The sequence below is a fragment of the Eptatretus burgeri genome, chromosome 12 (genome assembly GCF_056783735.1).
Source record: "Eptatretus burgeri isolate ZD-2024b chromosome 12, Ebu_testis_v1, whole genome shotgun sequence".
NCBI classification, from domain to species: domain Eukaryota; kingdom Metazoa; phylum Chordata; class Myxini; order Myxiniformes; family Myxinidae; genus Eptatretus; species Eptatretus burgeri.
Genome location: NC_140972.1, coordinates 27,906,506 through 27,922,871, shown reverse-complemented (window position 1 = coordinate 27,922,871; position 16,366 = coordinate 27,906,506). Strand labels below are relative to the sequence as shown.

The following is a 16,366-nucleotide window of genomic DNA, read 5'->3' as shown; positions in this document are numbered from 1 at the left end:
GGAGATGGTTCCACAAACAATACAGAAGAGGAACAAAGGAGTGAAGAAGGTTGCAAATTTGGACTTTGGGGTGATAAAAAGTGTTGCGAGGTTGAAATCATGTGATCTGGAGTGGCGAGAGACCAGGAGGGTACGGGCTAGTGAGTGGCAGCATGGATGGAAAAATGAAAGAGGAAGGAAGATGGCTTTTTGTGAAAGTCTAGATTATAAGGATAGAGAGCATGGTTGAGGGGAAAGAGAAAATGAGAAATTAACAACGACACATGGCATGGGAAATGATTGCAGGATAGTCCAAATGGCTGCAATCAGACGAGTTCTCAAATAAATACCACAATGTTAGAAATAGGTAAAACAAAGGGTGGAAGCCATTAAGGGAGAAACAATAGATAGAAGACAGTACTCTACATGATATTAATGGGTGGAGAGGGAGTATTGTCTTGGATTGCTTATTGTGCCAACGTATGCAATGACAAAACAAGACATCGAGGTAGACCAATCCTGATGCATGATGCGGGAGATAGACAAGGAAGGCACAACCCGAAGCCAATGAACAATACAAGAATGGCACCCGATAGAGCGCATACCTCCGCCACGCTGCATACCTTCCATTGATGGGCCGAATCTGCATCTGTACCTTAACCAAAATCCAAACAGTTTATTCTTGTCACCGACCCAACTCATCCACCAAGTTCTTGAGATATCGTGCTACATATCGATTTTGGCCCCATCCCTCAGTAGTGAAGAATCACTTGAAACGTTCTCGTATCTTGATCCGGATCTGGGTCTTCTCCCAAATCAAATAAATTGGTCCTTATCACACACCCAACTTCTCCACCAAATTTCGTCTGAAACCATCCATAAGCTTTTGAGTTATCCTGTGCTCACAGACAGACAGACAGACAGACAGACAGGGGTGAAAACAACCTCAGTCCACCTTCGGTGGTGGGGCTAAAAATGGATAAAAGTCATTTCACTTCTGGTGCTTTCAGAATTTGTGGTGGCTTCTCATCTCTGTACATTTATGCACTCAATATCCACATGTAATTGAAGACTGACTTTATCCTCCTTTTGGTTATTGTAGCCATCGGCACAACTTTCTGCCATCGCACTGCAATCAAGGGCTGAGAGAATCCTCTGAATAACAAATCATTGCTCATTTACCCAAAGTTCACAAGGCATGAACCAGATTGTTTTGTATCGGTTTATTTATATTCATTAAAAAATTTGCCTTTGTTTTGAACACCTTTTGTTCCGATATATTTATTACCTCCGCCACCGGATGTGAAGGAGGTCGTGTTTTCACCCCTTTCTGACTGTTTGTGACTTGCAAAATCGAAGATTTTTCAAGTCTATTGGTATTTTCAAGTTTCATTTGTTATTCTGTTTGTCTGTCTGTTTGTCTGTTTGTCTGTCTATCTCTGAAAGGTCACAATTCGAAACCGATTGTCATGAAACTTTACCAAGTTGCAGAAGTAGTCTCAACTGAGAAGCCTATTGATTTTGAGGTCAAAGGTCAAAGGTCATCTTGAGGTCGAGTTTCTAAAATTGTCATTTTTCCTCCGATTGACTTGAAATTTGAACAAGATTGGCACATTGCGTCACTGGATTGGGAAACCAACTATTTTTGAGGTCAGAAGGACAAAAGTCAACTCAAGAGGTCAAACTTCTAAAATTATCTATTTTTATCTGAAAAATTGTCAATTTGCATCTTATTAACTTGAAAGTTGAACAGGATTTGCATAGTCCATAACTGAATTGGGAAAGCAACTATTTTTGAGGCCAAAGGTCAACTCAAGGTCAAACTTCTAAAATCATTCATTTGAATCTGAAAAATAATCAATTTTTTTCCGATTGACCTGAGCATTAAGATTGTCACTTTTAATATTAATGAATTGGACAATTTAGTGTATCAATGGCAACCTTTAGAGAGAAGGATGGACTTTGCAAGTATCGTGCTCTGTACGACGTCTGTTTTTTGCTTGCTTGCTTGCCTGTGTGCAACATATCTCAAAAAGTTACGTACGGAATCAGACAAAAGTTGGTGTACAAGTTGAGGATGTGACAAGGACGAATTGATTCAATTTTGGTGAAGATTTGAATCCAGATCTGCATACGAAAATGATTTAATTTTTAAAGTGATTTAATCATTGAGAGATGGAACCAAAACGATATACTGCATGATATTTCAAAAATGTATTGGGCCCGATATGTTTTCCTTGATCAGACATTTCATGGCAGAGGTATGCGCTCTACCAAGTGCCCTTCTAGTGTTGTACTATTTTCACTTTGTGAACGCGAGTTATAATATGAAGAAGCATTTCTTGAAGGCTTCTCACGAGAAGCCATATTTTCACCCGTGGCTTGTGTGCAGGCTAGAAAACATATCATGAAAGTGGCTCGTGATATTGGTGTTGGCCTTGTGGCCTGCTCGTACGTGAAAGTGGAAGAAATGAAAAGGTAAACGTAGCAAAGTTTTCACGATGATTAAAGGGCAACAGAAATAGCTTTTTTCTTGGCAGACAGGAGCAGACAAAAGATGCTTTGCCTTGATTGTTTTTTTTTTTTTAATGAAAAATATGTGGCACCATACCACTGAGATAAGATGAAGGTTTTTGAACTCTTGTTTTTAAAATATAAACTGCTTTTCAAGGACAAATTGTAATTTAAATCTGGGGTCACAGCATCATGAAGTTGGTCATCGTAAACGAGTGAGCAGTAAACCTGCAGTGAAATTTTAGTCCCAAGCTCCATTTTCACAATTAGTTATGCAGCAAAAAGGAAAACATATCAAGTTGTGTAATGGATATCATTGGAATACCTGCAACAGTTATAGGCACAAAGCAGAAAACCAAGAGTGAGGATGAGGGCAGCAATAAGAAGGGCAGCCAGTACTCCAGGTTGGCTTACTGTTGTGTTCGTGATGTGAAGTTCCATTGTCTGGCAACGGTCACCTTCAAATCCATCCCTGCATCTATCAGGCAGAAACAAATAGGGATCAGCAGAAATGTATTTGCTTTGAGACACGAACAGGCTCGGTTATAAAACAGTTAGCAACTGGTCAATATTAAGTGAGACAACTATTGGTGGTATCCCCATTCTCCTCTTTAAATGAGCCATGACTCCCGGATTAAAATATGAGTGGTTCGTCCACTCACATTTCACATTTCGTAGAATGCTCCTTGAAGTAGCACACTTACCTTTGAGCTGTGTAATCTGAATTTGCTTTTAGGTCCGACTATAAAACTGTTGCTTTGGAGTTTCGCAGGTAGGACATTGCATCACAAAGTGCACCATCCCTTCAATGGACGTTAAGCTGAATGTCCTATCTGTGAGCCTCATGTCTCTCAACTTCTTTGTAAGAAATTCCTTGTTTTCCTTTCTTAGAAGTATTTCAGGTTACACATGTGGAGCTGTTGAACAGCTCCCAAGATGAAAGCAGCCAAATTAACAGGATTACCTTTTCTTAAAATTGAATGTAGCATTTAATTGAGGAAGCCAAAGCATTTAAAATGCTCTCAGTAAGCTACCATTTTTGACTGTTGGTAATCAAAGCCAGTCGGCTATATCTATCTATCTATCTCTATATCACTCTCACTCTCACTCTCACTCTCACTCTCACTCTCACTCTCACTCTCACTCACTCTCACTCTCACTCTCACTCTCACTCTCACTCTCACTCTCACTCTCACTCTCACTCTCACTCTCACTCTCACTCTCACTCTCACTCTCACTCTCACTCTCACTCTCACTCTCACTCTCACTCTCACTCTCACTCTCTCTCTGTCTGTGTTCTCTCACTCTCTCTCTGTCTGTGTCTCTTTCTCTGTCTCTGTCTCTGTCTCTTTGTCGTGCAGCTGAACATCTGGCTTTCTTGTTGGCCCTTGTAACAACATTCTTTGAGCCTCGGGCTCAGAGAAGTCCAATTATAAATCAGCACTGTTTTGGTATAGTTCAAAGGGGAACATCTTGTAGCAGAATGAGACGATAATATATATTGTGATAAAGATCTGCCTGATCAATAACAGATCTTCTTGCTTGTGAAAAGATAAAGGCTTTGTCAGGCCAGGAGAGAATATTTGCTGGGGTGTTGATACTTTCAAAGAAACCAGATGAGCAGGAAAAATATATATATAAAGTAAACCAAACTGCTTGCGGGCCAGAGTTTTGACTGGGCTGGTATACTGTAGGTATTCTGTGCCTTTCTACTCTCGTGTATACACTTTTGATGCGCATTAAACCTCTTCTCTACGACGATTGGTGTAGTCATTGCTTGATTGCAGACCCTGATCTCGACACACATTCATCTTTAAAATTACTCTTTCTCAAGCTGTATGTTGGATTTAACAGAGGCAGGAGAAATGTGGCTTCCAAGCACCCACTATTGACAGAGATCAATCACCCAATGTGAAGGTGGAAGATTATATGCCTCACAGTCTTCACAGTAACAGCAGCAATATCACTGAAGACAACGTTAAGCCCACATTTTAGGAGCCAGCTGGGTAGGTTATACCAAGCACTAAACATCAAACAGTTTCTATTCATTCCTTTACAATGATCCTTTGGAGATGGGTGAAGATGTTGGAATGTGCCACGAAGTACCTTTTCATTTTCCTCCCAATGATGTGAATCGTCTTTCCTGCTTACAATCAACAAATCATAACAAAAGTCTCGCAAATGTCAATTGAACGAATCATTACTCTCAAAGCCCAACAAAGTTGTGAATCTGTCGAATAAACCCACACACTTTCCAACACACTTTGTCTATTCTATTTCCCTGCAACAAATATGACTCTTGGCCTTGGAAGACATTGTACAAATCGATATGTGACTTCGGGCATCATTGAAACATGACTAAACAAGGGATTGTCGAAATCACACATTTCAGTGTCGAAGTTTCCTTTCCTTGTTCAACCCTTAACCCAAACTATGGGCTCGAGTTAGACTGTTGGTTCCCTATTGTGCTTGATGATGCTCATTCCGACTGAGGTTACTCGTGGTGCATTCGTTATTTCTGTGCTGTTGGATTTGGCACCATTTATTCCTTCTCTGATTAATGTAATCACTTAACCTCATTGTTACAGATTAATGAACTTGTCTCGGGATTGGCAGGATATCTCATTTACAGTGGCTTGCAAAAGTATTCACCCCTCCCAATAATGGCATGTTTAAATTTATTCTGAACGATCAAATACCACCTGTCGCTTCGCTGACGGGAAAACTGAGAGGGGGGAGAAAAAGAAGGGGGAGAGGGAGGGAGGTGGTGGAGAGAGAGAGGGGGGGGCGTGAGTGGGGGGGGTAAGGGAAGGCAGCGAGAGGTGAGAGGAAGGGAAGGCAGACGTGCGGTGGAGCATTAATTACCATTCATACTGTCTCATCAAAATGATTTTGCATAGAATAACAGTGAAGATTAAAAAGAAAATAATGTCTGAAATCAATTTTCTACCGGTCGTACTATAAATGCTGTCCAGAGACAAACACTGCTCGGACATGTACGGAGATACGCAGTCCGGAGACAAACACTGCCCAAATGTAACCACCATCCAGAGAGAGAGAGAGAGAGAGAGAGAGAGAGAGAGAGAGAGAGAGAGAGAGAGAGAGAGAGAGAGAGAGAGAGAGAGAGAGAGAGAGAGAGAGAGAGAGAGAGAGAGAGAGAGAGAGAGAGAGAGAGAGAGAGAGAGAGAGAGAGAGAGAGAGAGAGAGAGAGAGAGAGAGAGAGAGAGAGAGAGAGAGAGAGAGAGAGAGAGAGATATAGAGAGAGAGATGGAGAGATGCTGCTGCACTGTATTCAGAAGGGGTGGGGGGGGGGAGGATGGCACAAAGAGAGAGAGAGAGAGCGAAAGAGGGGCAGGGGTAGGGAAGTTAGCAGAGAGAATATGTCATGCTTTATGAATACATACACACACACATATTAGTATAGGTATTAGCAAATACAACCCATCACTTTGCTGATTGGAATATTAAGGGGTGGGCAGGGGGAGGGGGATAAGAAGGAGAGGAGGGAGAGAGAAGGGAGGGGAGAGCAAGGAGGAATATCAAGGCAGGTTGGGAAAGCGAAGAAGGAGGTGGGAGCGACGAGGGGTGCGGCAAGTGAAGGCAGCATGAGGGATGGCAAGTTAAGGCAGTGTGAGGGGAGGGTCTGACCAGACATAACCACCGTCCATACGACAGGTATACTAAGGGTGGGGGTGGGGAGAAACAGAGGTGGGAGAGAGAGAGGGGTGGAGTTTGTTGGGAGGTTGGATGACCGAGGCGGGGGGGGGGAGCGACGAAGCAGGGGGAGTGAGGAGGGGTGGGGGAGCGAGGGAGTGAGTCAGCGTGGGGGAGCGATGCAGCAGCGGGAGTGAGAAGGGGTGGGGGGCGATTAAGCAGGAGGGAGCAAGGAGGGGCAAAAAAGCAGCAAACAATGCGTAAATAAAACATAAAACAAATAAAAACATTACAATTAATCACTTTTTAATAAGTGTTGATATGATTGGGGTTGAATACAATACATGCTGCTTGTGGCAGGCATATTCAGGTATGGCAGGCTGTGCAGTTGAGGTTGATGGCTCAGAAGATTAAATGGAAGCCGATTCACTTGGGATTTTTTTCAATAATTTTATAAGGGAGACTTGAGTGGCTGCCTTAATTTTCTGTTTGGAGACCTTGTAACATTTCAGGACATTCTCCATCTCCCAACGCACCTTGGAAGTTTTCATGCAATTGGGATCGTGCTCATCACGAATGACTCGCTCAGAATTATGGAGCACGAACCACTCGCTCAGAATGACGGAGCATGAATGACTCGCTCAGAATGACGGAGCACGAACCACTCACTCTGAGTGATGGGGCATGAACCACTCCCTCTGTATGACACGGCATGAACCACTCCCTCTGAATGATGGAGCACAAATGACTCACTGAATAACGTGGCGTGGCAAAAGCGTCTGCAGTGAGTGAACGATTCGCTCAGAATGACGTAGAAACAATTTTTCCAAATGAACTTTTTTATTCATAACCGAGGAGATGAAACTAAACTCTGTTATAGTTGAAGGTCACATGTCAGGAATACCAGGAAAAATCGTGTACAAATCAAAATTCACTGGTTGTAAAAGTATTCAGCCCCTTCAGTCAGTACTTGGTGGAAACACCTTTTACAGCAATGACTGCTATGAGTATTTTTGGGTGGGTCTCTACCAGCTTTGCACAGTGAGATGGTGAAATCTTTGCCCATTCTTCACTTGAAAATTTCTCTAGTTCTGCCGAGTTTGACGGGGATCGTCGATGGACTGTAATCTTCAAGTCTCGCCATAAATGTTCAATTGGGGTCAAGTCAAGACTTTGACTGGGCCAATCAAGAACTATTATTTTCTTCTTATGCAGCCACTCCAGTGTGGCTTCTGCGTTGTTTGCAAAACTCATTCCAGTCATATGACTTTAAGGAGGTCAAAATGGCCGACTTAGTAAATTTCTTCAAAAATCTTCTTCTCCAGACCCACGAGTCAGAATGCTACCAAATTTGGGTTACAACATTAGGATATGGTCCTGATGTTAAATTGCGGAGGCCATGCTGATCACGTGACCGGAAGTGTGTCAAAATGGCGGTCATACAAATTCCTTCCAAAATCTTCTCTCGACCCACCAGTCAGAATGTTACCAAATTTGGGTTAAAACATTAGGCCAGGGAAGGGATGTTAAATTGTGGAGGTCATGCTGATCACATGACTATAAGTGTGTCAAAATGGCCGACTTGGTTAATTTTTGGGAAAAATTGTGTAAATTCCTTCAAAAGCCTTCCTCTCCAGATGCACCAGTGAGAATGTTACCCAATTTGGGTGATAACAATAGGCCAGTGCTCAGATAAGCTACAAGTCCAGTGGTCCTGTTTGCTTTAGCTTCATCACTTTGGAGTACTTTGTGAAGACTCTATATATTAATTTTGATTTGAAAGCATCATGAAATAAGCTCAGGTGGCATCAAAATGTGAAATCTTTGGAGGGGGGGGGGTGGTGAATACTTTTACAGACCAATGTACTTGTATGCTCCCTTCTGACCTGTATAGATACCATTGCAATCCCTGAATTGGTTGAATTAATAGATATCAAAAAATTATGCACGGATTCGGACGAAACTTCGTGGTCAGGCTGAATGTGTGCCAAGTCCAAATTGATTCGATTTTGGTGAAGATCCGGATCTGGATACTCGAATTTTTAAGTGACTTCACCATTGAGAGATGGGGCCAAAAATAATATATAGCACGATATCTTAAAACGTTGTGGACAGATTCAGCCGATGAGTTGGGTTGGCAATACGGACAAGCGGATTCGGTTTTGATTAAGGTACGGACGCAGATCTGGCCTATCGGTGGGCTACAAAATGTAAACTCTTCAGCCTGGCAGAGGTATACACTCTGCAGAGTGTTTCTAATTTATAAATGTTTCCTTAAGCAAAGAGAAAATGCATGGAAAGTGATCACAACATGAGTGTAATGGGCCAATTCACCTGTTCTTGTTGCTATGCTCTTCGTATCATCCCCTCCTTACCTGCTTCCCTCTTTTTTCTCCTGCATAAACCTTTTTCCTACCTTCCCATTACTTTGAAACAATTGCAACAGTCATTATTGGTAGGATTATTTGCAGGGCCAAAGGCTCATTAATACTACCGTATCTATCAGATGAAAGACACACAAGGACAGATGAGCATCTTTTTCCACAAATAAGGTTATTGCTGTATTAGGAGAAAAAAAATCAACTCAATGTATGAGATTCAAATCATCATGAAGGAAGTACTCAGATCAGAACAAAAAGACTCACTCTAGACTATACGATATGACCTATTGACCTCATTACCTCCGCCACTGAAGTTGGACAGAGGTTTTGTTTTCACCCCGTCTCGTCTGTCTGTTTGTTTTTCTGTTAACAGGATCTCTCAAAAAGTTGGAGATGGATTCAAATGAAATTTGGTGGAGAGGTTGGGTGTGTGATGAGGACTAAATTATTAAATTTTGGTGAAGATCCCGATCCGGATATGAGAATTTTTCAAGTGATTTTTCACCATTGAGAGATTGGGCCAAAAACGATATGTGGCATGATATTTCAAAAAGTTGTGGATGACTAATTACAAAACTAGGTGGATGAGTTGGCTCGGTGAAAAAACAAGCCGATTAGATTTTGGTTCAGGTCCGGATCCAGATCCAACCTATTAATGGGATACAAAACGTAAACTGTTCAGCCTGGCGGAGGTATGAGCTCTACTGAGCATCGTTGTAGTTGTAATTGTAATTATATGAAAGCAAGACTGGAACTGAAATTGGTTGGTAGCCATTTTGCTCCGTAAGGTACAAAGCTAAAGTGCAGTGCATCGTGCGTCTCCTCTTACTTGCAACGGAACGTTCCTTCTGGCAGCACGAAGCAATCGCCGTTCATACAGAAGTGGGAATCTGCACAAGAGGTACTGGCCCATTGTGCTGCAAATGAACATGGCATACATCGTCCAACAATACAAGTACCGTGCGACCGTATTATCCCGGGATCATTCTCACATTCGTAATCCCCAGCTCGTGAAAGAGTGTGCCATTCTCACCTTTTTAATCCCATCGATTGGAAACGTCATGGGGCAACATGTCTCAGCAATATGCTATAACCAAGTTATACGGATACACCACATTTGAATAACTCGGTAGAGCGCTTCTTCACTGTCACGTAATGCCTGATCCATGAGAACATATCGGGCCCAACACATTTTTGAAATATCTTGCTATACAGCACTATATCGTTTTTGGCCCAATCTCTCAATGGTGAAGAATCACTTTTTAAAATTATAGTATAGCCGGATCCGCATCCAGATCGTCATCAAAATCTAATCAGTTCGTCCTTGTTACACACCGAACCAGTCCACAAAATTTCATCCGGATCTGAGCAAAACTTTTTGAGATATCTTGTACACAGATAAACAAACAAACAGACACAAAGGGGTGAAAACATAACATCCTTCACCTTCGGTTGCAAAGGTAATAATAATGAATGTAAAGAGCAAATAGTTTGCTGTTCCATGTTGTGTGAATTGCTAGTACTATCGGTGGTGGCCTGAACAGAGCCACAGCTATTTCTGATGGTTTTTTCGTCCTTTTGCAAAACTTTCTGCACATTCAGATTAAAACACAACAGCAAAAGGTGTAACGGTTTGGTTCACATACCTGACATGTTGCTTTTCACTCTTCCCTCGTCAACCCCTTCAGGAGCTACGGGGCCACACAGCACCGACCACAAATATTTTCAGAATTTCCTGAAAAAGCAGGAAACGTGTCACGACATTCCATATGTGGGAATGTCGTTCTCCGGGACAAGACACAGCAGAAAAGAAAGCAAGGGGATGTGATGGGAAGCTGTGACAAGCCCTCTACTGTTTCCTTCACACCATGGTATTTACAACAAACGAAACAGTTAGCAAATGCGATGAACTTTGCAAGGTTAGGGTTAGGGTTAGGGATGGTGGGGGGGGGGGAGGGTGAGGGGTGGTTAAACTTAATTTGACCAAATTATATAAATAACAAGTGTGAATGGAGGAAAATATCTGAACAGAACGTTTGACTCGACATGGCAATTGACACCATTCACGATACAAGCTCATCAAGTGGATTAAGAACCTTATTCCACTTCTCACTATAAATGCATGATTAATTATATATATATATATATATATATATATATATATATATATATATATATATATATATATATATATATATATATATATATATACACATATATATACACTCCCAGTCAAAAGTTTTAGAACACCCCCATTTTTCAGTTTTTATTGAAATTTAAGCAGTTCAAGTCCAGTGTATAACCTGAAATGGTACAAAGCTAAGCAGTACATTGCCAGAGGTTAAAAAAAAAAGTTTGTCACCAAAAACTGAAAAAGAATGTAAATTTCAGAGTTGTTAAAATAGGCCCTTTTCAGGGAACAAGTAATGGGTCAGCAACTGCAGCTGTTCTGCAGCAATGGAAGTAAATTAAGCCTTGAAAGTTGATGCAAACAATTCCTACAGGTGTCCCAACTTTTGTTGATTTGTTACAAACCCTCTGTCTGGATAAAAGCAGTGTTGGAACAGACTGTGTTGCTACACTCTCTGAAGCATTATTTGGACAATATTGCACTGCAGGAAGTAGTATGTTGCTATCATAATGGTGAGAAAAAGACAGTTAACAAAGAGAAATTGCAAAGAAGCCAAGGTGTCAGTGAGTACAGTTTCCTACATTATCAAAAGGCGCTTGGAAACTGGAGGAAACTCTGACAGGAAGAGGTCTGACAGACCCAAAGCCACAACATAATCACAAGACAAGTTTCTTAGTCAACAGCTTGCATGATAGGCGGCTCACAGGACAGCAGCTTCAAGCACAACTTAACACTGGTCGATGTAAGGAAGTCTCAGTTTCAACTGTGAAGATAAGACTTCGAGCTGCAGGTTTGACAGGTCGAGTGGCAGTAAGAAAGCCATTGCTAAGATGGCAAAATAAGAAAAAGTGGCTTGACTGGGCCATGAAGCACTGCCAGTGAACTACTGAAAACTGTAAGAAGGTCTTATGGACCGATGAATCAAAATTTGAAATCTTCGGTTCATCACACAGGGTTTTTGTACGCCGTCGAGTAGGCGAAAGGATGGTTCCTCAGTGTGTGACACCAACTATCAAACATGGAGGAGGAAACGTGATGATCTGGGGCTCTTTTGCTGGATCCAGAGTCGGCGACTTGCACAGAGTGACTGGCACCCTGAACCAAAAGGGCGACCACAGCATTTTGCAGCACCATGCAATACCCTCTGGTCTACGCCTAGTTGGTCAGGGGTTCATCCTGCAGCAAGATAACGACCCAAAACATACCTCCAGGCTATGTCAGAACTACTTTAGAAGAAAGTAACAAGACGGTAGGCTTCAAATCATGGAATGGCCAGCGCTTAAACCCCATTGAGCTGGCTTGGGATGAAATCGACAGAAGGGTGAAAGCAAAGCAACCTACAAGTGCAACACATTTGTGGGAACTTCTGCAACAGTGTTGGGAAGAACTTTCCGAACAATATTTGATTTCCATTGTTGAAAGAATGCCACGAGAATGTTTGGCTGTTATATCTGCAAAAGGTGGCTACTTTGATGAGTCAAAATTTTAGATTACATTTTGTTCAACAAAACGATTCCATGATTCATTTTTTTTTATCTGCAATTGTTTATTTGTTCTCTGCTTTAATATCAGAATACATTGAAACATTAAACTGCTTAAATTTCAGTAAAAACTGGAGAAATGGGGGTGTTCTAAAACTTTCGACCGGTAGTGTATATATTTTAATTTCATTCAGTTTATTTTATGTATGGTTGCTCAAACGTTTGGTTTTGGACTTGTTTATTCCAGTATATATGCTGTTCCTTTTAATCAGATTGTTATTCCATATAGAGGAGAGGCCACTCAATGTGAGAACATTGTGTTTACACTATGCAGGTATATTTCCAACCATACACACCAGGAGAAATCCTTAACAAGTGCATACGTTCAAAATGTGGAATAAATGCACTAAATGTATATATGGTATATACCCAGTGGTGGCATGACAGAGGTACAGACACTCACCTGTCAGCTGTGTAGCCTGGGTTTAAATGTTGATCCAGCTCTAAACTGTTACCCTTGTGTTCTGCATGCAAGACGAGACATCGGTGTGTGCGCCGTCCATCAGAAGGACGTTAAGCTGGAGGAAGCGTCTGTCTGCTCCGGTCATTGGGTGAAGTCGAAGATGCCTCAATGTCTCACAAACAAATTCCTCCACTTTCAGTCGAGGATCTTGTGGTGGAGTGGTGATATTTCCAGGATTTGTTCTGGCGTTGAAATGCTTTGCGACTTGTCGTGAGCAGTCCTGGAGTTCTGTCAAGAGTCTGGGTCTCCAATGAAACGGAAGACCAAGAAGGGACCCAAATAAATATAGAGCAAAGCTGGAGTCATCAGCAGGAACCTGGATAGGATTCGGGTTTCAGCCGTTACTCCGCAACCCTCAAACCCATCCAGGCACAGCCAAGTGAACCTTACAGAATTTTTTTTGCAATAATTAACTTCTCCTTCGAGAGATGGATAATGAAAGAGAGAAATAGAGAGATGAAAGAGAAGAAAAAGCAAGAATTAGAATGAATGAAGAGAATTATAAAAAATAAAAAATAAAATAAAATAAAAATTAGAAAGAAATGTGAAAGGAACAAAGAACAAAGATGTCGGGAAGAACCCGGACAGATAGATTTCAGCAGTTACTCCACATGCTCAAGTACAGCAACACGTACAAGCTACTATTGCTCTGTCAGCAAGACAGCACAGTCCACACAGCATCAGGATATGGTTATGATATAGTACATATTCCCACGTGAACTATTCTCTGAACGACAATATAACAGAAAGAAAGAAAATGAAAGCAATAAACAATGTACAGCTAGTCTTGCAGGTGAAGGCTGGTGTCGACCTGCGTCGATGGACATACAGAACAATGGATGAAACAAACACGATGTTGATCGAGGTAGGTAAACAAGGAGAACATGACGTTTCGGGTGTTCACCCTTCATCGGAGCAAAAGATCCCAACCGAAAGTCAGCTTCTTCCTGCAGTTAGCAAACCTCATTCAACATCATGTACATTCCATCCATGAAAAGTAGTAAAAGGAGTACTTGCCGATGTGAAAACTCAGCCACCTTCGACAAATGCTACAACAAAGCTTTATTTTACTAGTTTTCAACTAACGCAGTCCAAACTCGATTGATTTTCACCACCTTATAAACCCGCACCGTATTATGATTTGCTCAGCGAAGTATACACATAACAATGCACAGTTTCTCACACTTTCCGAAAAAAGTTTCCAATACACTCCTGCAGGAGGGGAACGGTGGTCACCTTCACTTTACGAGCTTCATGTTCCTCCCTCACCTGTTGAAGTAAGTTTACGAAACTCTTACCCACCCTGATGTGTCGTCAGGCAACTTTCTTCCATTTTAAGTTTGTGCCACATTGGCTTTCAAATTCGAATACATTACTAATGACACTTGTAACAATTGTATGAGCACGTCTATGTTGGAGGTAGCTGTAGATTTGTAGTGTTCGTTGGTGTAATTGCGTATTTTACTTGTTGTGGGATTGAGATGGAAAAATGTCAAACTTGTTTCACTCCATTTTTCCCAATCTGGATGCCAATGACGTCATCATCTATTAAATTATAAAGGTCATCTACATGGGGAACTCCATGTCCTCAACGATTTCTCTCATACAAGGCTCTTCCCTTGTTCCCTTAATGTCCCGTCCAATATTCCCGTCCCTTCTGTCTCCACTCGGACATTCTGCTACCGTATTGTCCTTCGCTTTTGGAGTCATCTATTTATTTTGTACGCCGACATGGAAGAATTGTTCTTTACCCTCTCTCTCCTTTCTCTGCTACTTCCCTTCGATTCTATCTCCATACAGCTATGTCCTCCCAATCTTCCTCCCCTTCTTTCCTCAACTCTGCTCAGCTCTTTTCCTTCTCCTACCATCATACATTCTCTTATTTTCCTCAATTTACTCCCGACCTATACATTTATACACAATTAAAAGGTACCTCCATTCCTATCCTCTTCCATTCTGTTTCTTTACTCAAATGTTGGCATTTCCAATTTCTTCCCTCCCTATCCCTCTCTACCCTGTGCAAACATAATAAATAGATGCCTTATAAAGGGGTCACATGATCACATCTACTTACTATTGGAAAGTAATGGCAGCAGATACACATGCTCCTCCACTCAACAGTCCTTCATGGCGAATCGCTCCTTCCTTCTCCATACCTCTCACTCGTCATGACCAGTTTCGCCTCCTTGTTTCCGGTACCATCACGCAATCCTTAATATTCAGATAATTCCCAATATCAAATATTCCTTTTTTTGTGAAGATAGCAACAACTAATAATGCAAAAAAAAAACAAAGACCACAAATATGTCATTGAAGGTAAACATGTCACATGACAAAGTCCTTGGTCCATTCAGGAGCTCGATGATGTCTGGTCCCATGACGAACATCTGGGGCAGACACTTGTGAAGGCATTTGTTGGACGGGGTGATTTGCACCATAATCCTCCAAACCTGTCGTACTTCCAGCATTAAGTCCATTTTTGGCCTGAATTGCATTTGTGGTATTCCACACTTTCCCATCAGAGAGTCTGTAGGTAGCAGGACGTCTCTGTTCAATGATCTTGAGGGGTTAGCTCAACTTGGTTTGTCCTTTCTGGTGAAGTCGAGGTTTCCGAACTTGCACGAAAGGATCACATTGAAAAATGGAAGGTTTTGCTCCACGGTGCTTGGCTGTGTATCGTTTAAACTTCTCTTGTTCAACAATTTAAACTTCTAAACATAAAGGCTACTTCTGGCCATCTGCTGATGTAATCAATGAAGGTAATGGCATAGGGACAGTCCATTTGGCCGTTATGAAGTGGTCCCACTACATCGATGGCAAGCTTTTCCCAAGCAGCATTAGGAAGCGGAACTGGTTTCAAAAGTGGAACCCGAGTTGAAGCTGTTTTATCATGCATTTGGCAAGTAATGCACGACTTGATGACAACTTCCACTTGGGAGTCCATCCCTGGCCATCAGTAGAGGTCACACAGCCTTTGTTTGGTCCTTACAATACCTTGATGCGTATCATGGGCAAGCTGGATTAACTTGGGTTGAAGTTCTGTCGGCACTATCACACGGTGAGTGCCCCGAATCAGGTAATCCTCCTGTACAGCCAGTTCATTCTGAATGTGAAAGTAGGGAAGTACATTTGGGTTAATGCCCTTCGCATTGCAAGGCCATCCTCTGGAGACATATCCTCGCACTTTCTGTAGAATAGGTCATCTATTGCAAGTTTCCTTGAAATGTTCCACAGGTACAGCAGCGCAGTCACCGGGCACCAAAGCCACCATTTCTACATCAGGTTCGTGGGAAGGCTCTGTCATGGGGAGTGGTAACCGCGATAAACAGTCTGTAGTCACATTTTGATGGCCAGGTTTGTGCACAATTTCATAGTTAGATGACAGTAAGCGTGCAGACCAACGTGCAATTCTCATTCCAGCTCGGCCAAAATCTTTCGAAGACAGTCGTGTGGTCAGTGGACTGTGGTCTGTACGCAGGAAAATTTCCGACCCCACAGGTAAGTACGCCATTTCTCGGTTACCCAGACGCAGGTGAGTGCTTCCTTCTCGACTGTAAAGGACTTGCGTTCACATTATGTGAGCGTACGTGATGTGAATGCCATTGTTTCCTCTGTAGAGTCCTCATGAAGTTGAGTGAGCACTGTTCCAAGTCCATAATCAGACACGTCTGTGGTCACAATGGTGGTCAGAGTAGGGTCAAAC

General features: G+C 42.0%; 1 protein-coding gene and 1 long non-coding RNA gene across 2 annotated transcripts in view; one reads left to right on the top strand and one right to left on the bottom strand.

Moving 5' to 3' along the window:
* LOC147015316 (uncharacterized) overlaps nt 1–10,458 on the top strand; it is a 69,577-nt gene extending 59,119 nt beyond the window's left edge. The window contains exon 4 of the long non-coding RNA XR_015050283.1: nt 10,217–10,458. This is a non-coding gene — a long non-coding RNA (uncharacterized LOC147015316). The remainder of the gene's footprint in view (nt 1–10,216) is intronic.
* LOC147015315 (uncharacterized) overlaps nt 1–13,739 on the bottom strand; it is a 22,527-nt gene extending 8,788 nt beyond the window's left edge. The window contains exons 1-4 of the mRNA XM_085849953.1: nt 13,681–13,739; nt 10,175–10,219; nt 9,358–9,445; nt 2,819–2,971 (exon numbers count right to left, since the gene is read on the bottom strand). Of these exons, the coding sequence (XP_085706079.1) occupies nt 2,819–2,971; nt 9,358–9,445; nt 10,175–10,181 (248 nt within the window). The 5' untranslated portion in view covers nt 10,182–10,219; nt 13,681–13,739. The remainder of the gene's footprint in view (nt 1–2,818; nt 2,972–9,357; nt 9,446–10,174; nt 10,220–13,680) is intronic.
* Nucleotides 13,740–16,366: the final 2,627 nt, after the last annotated feature.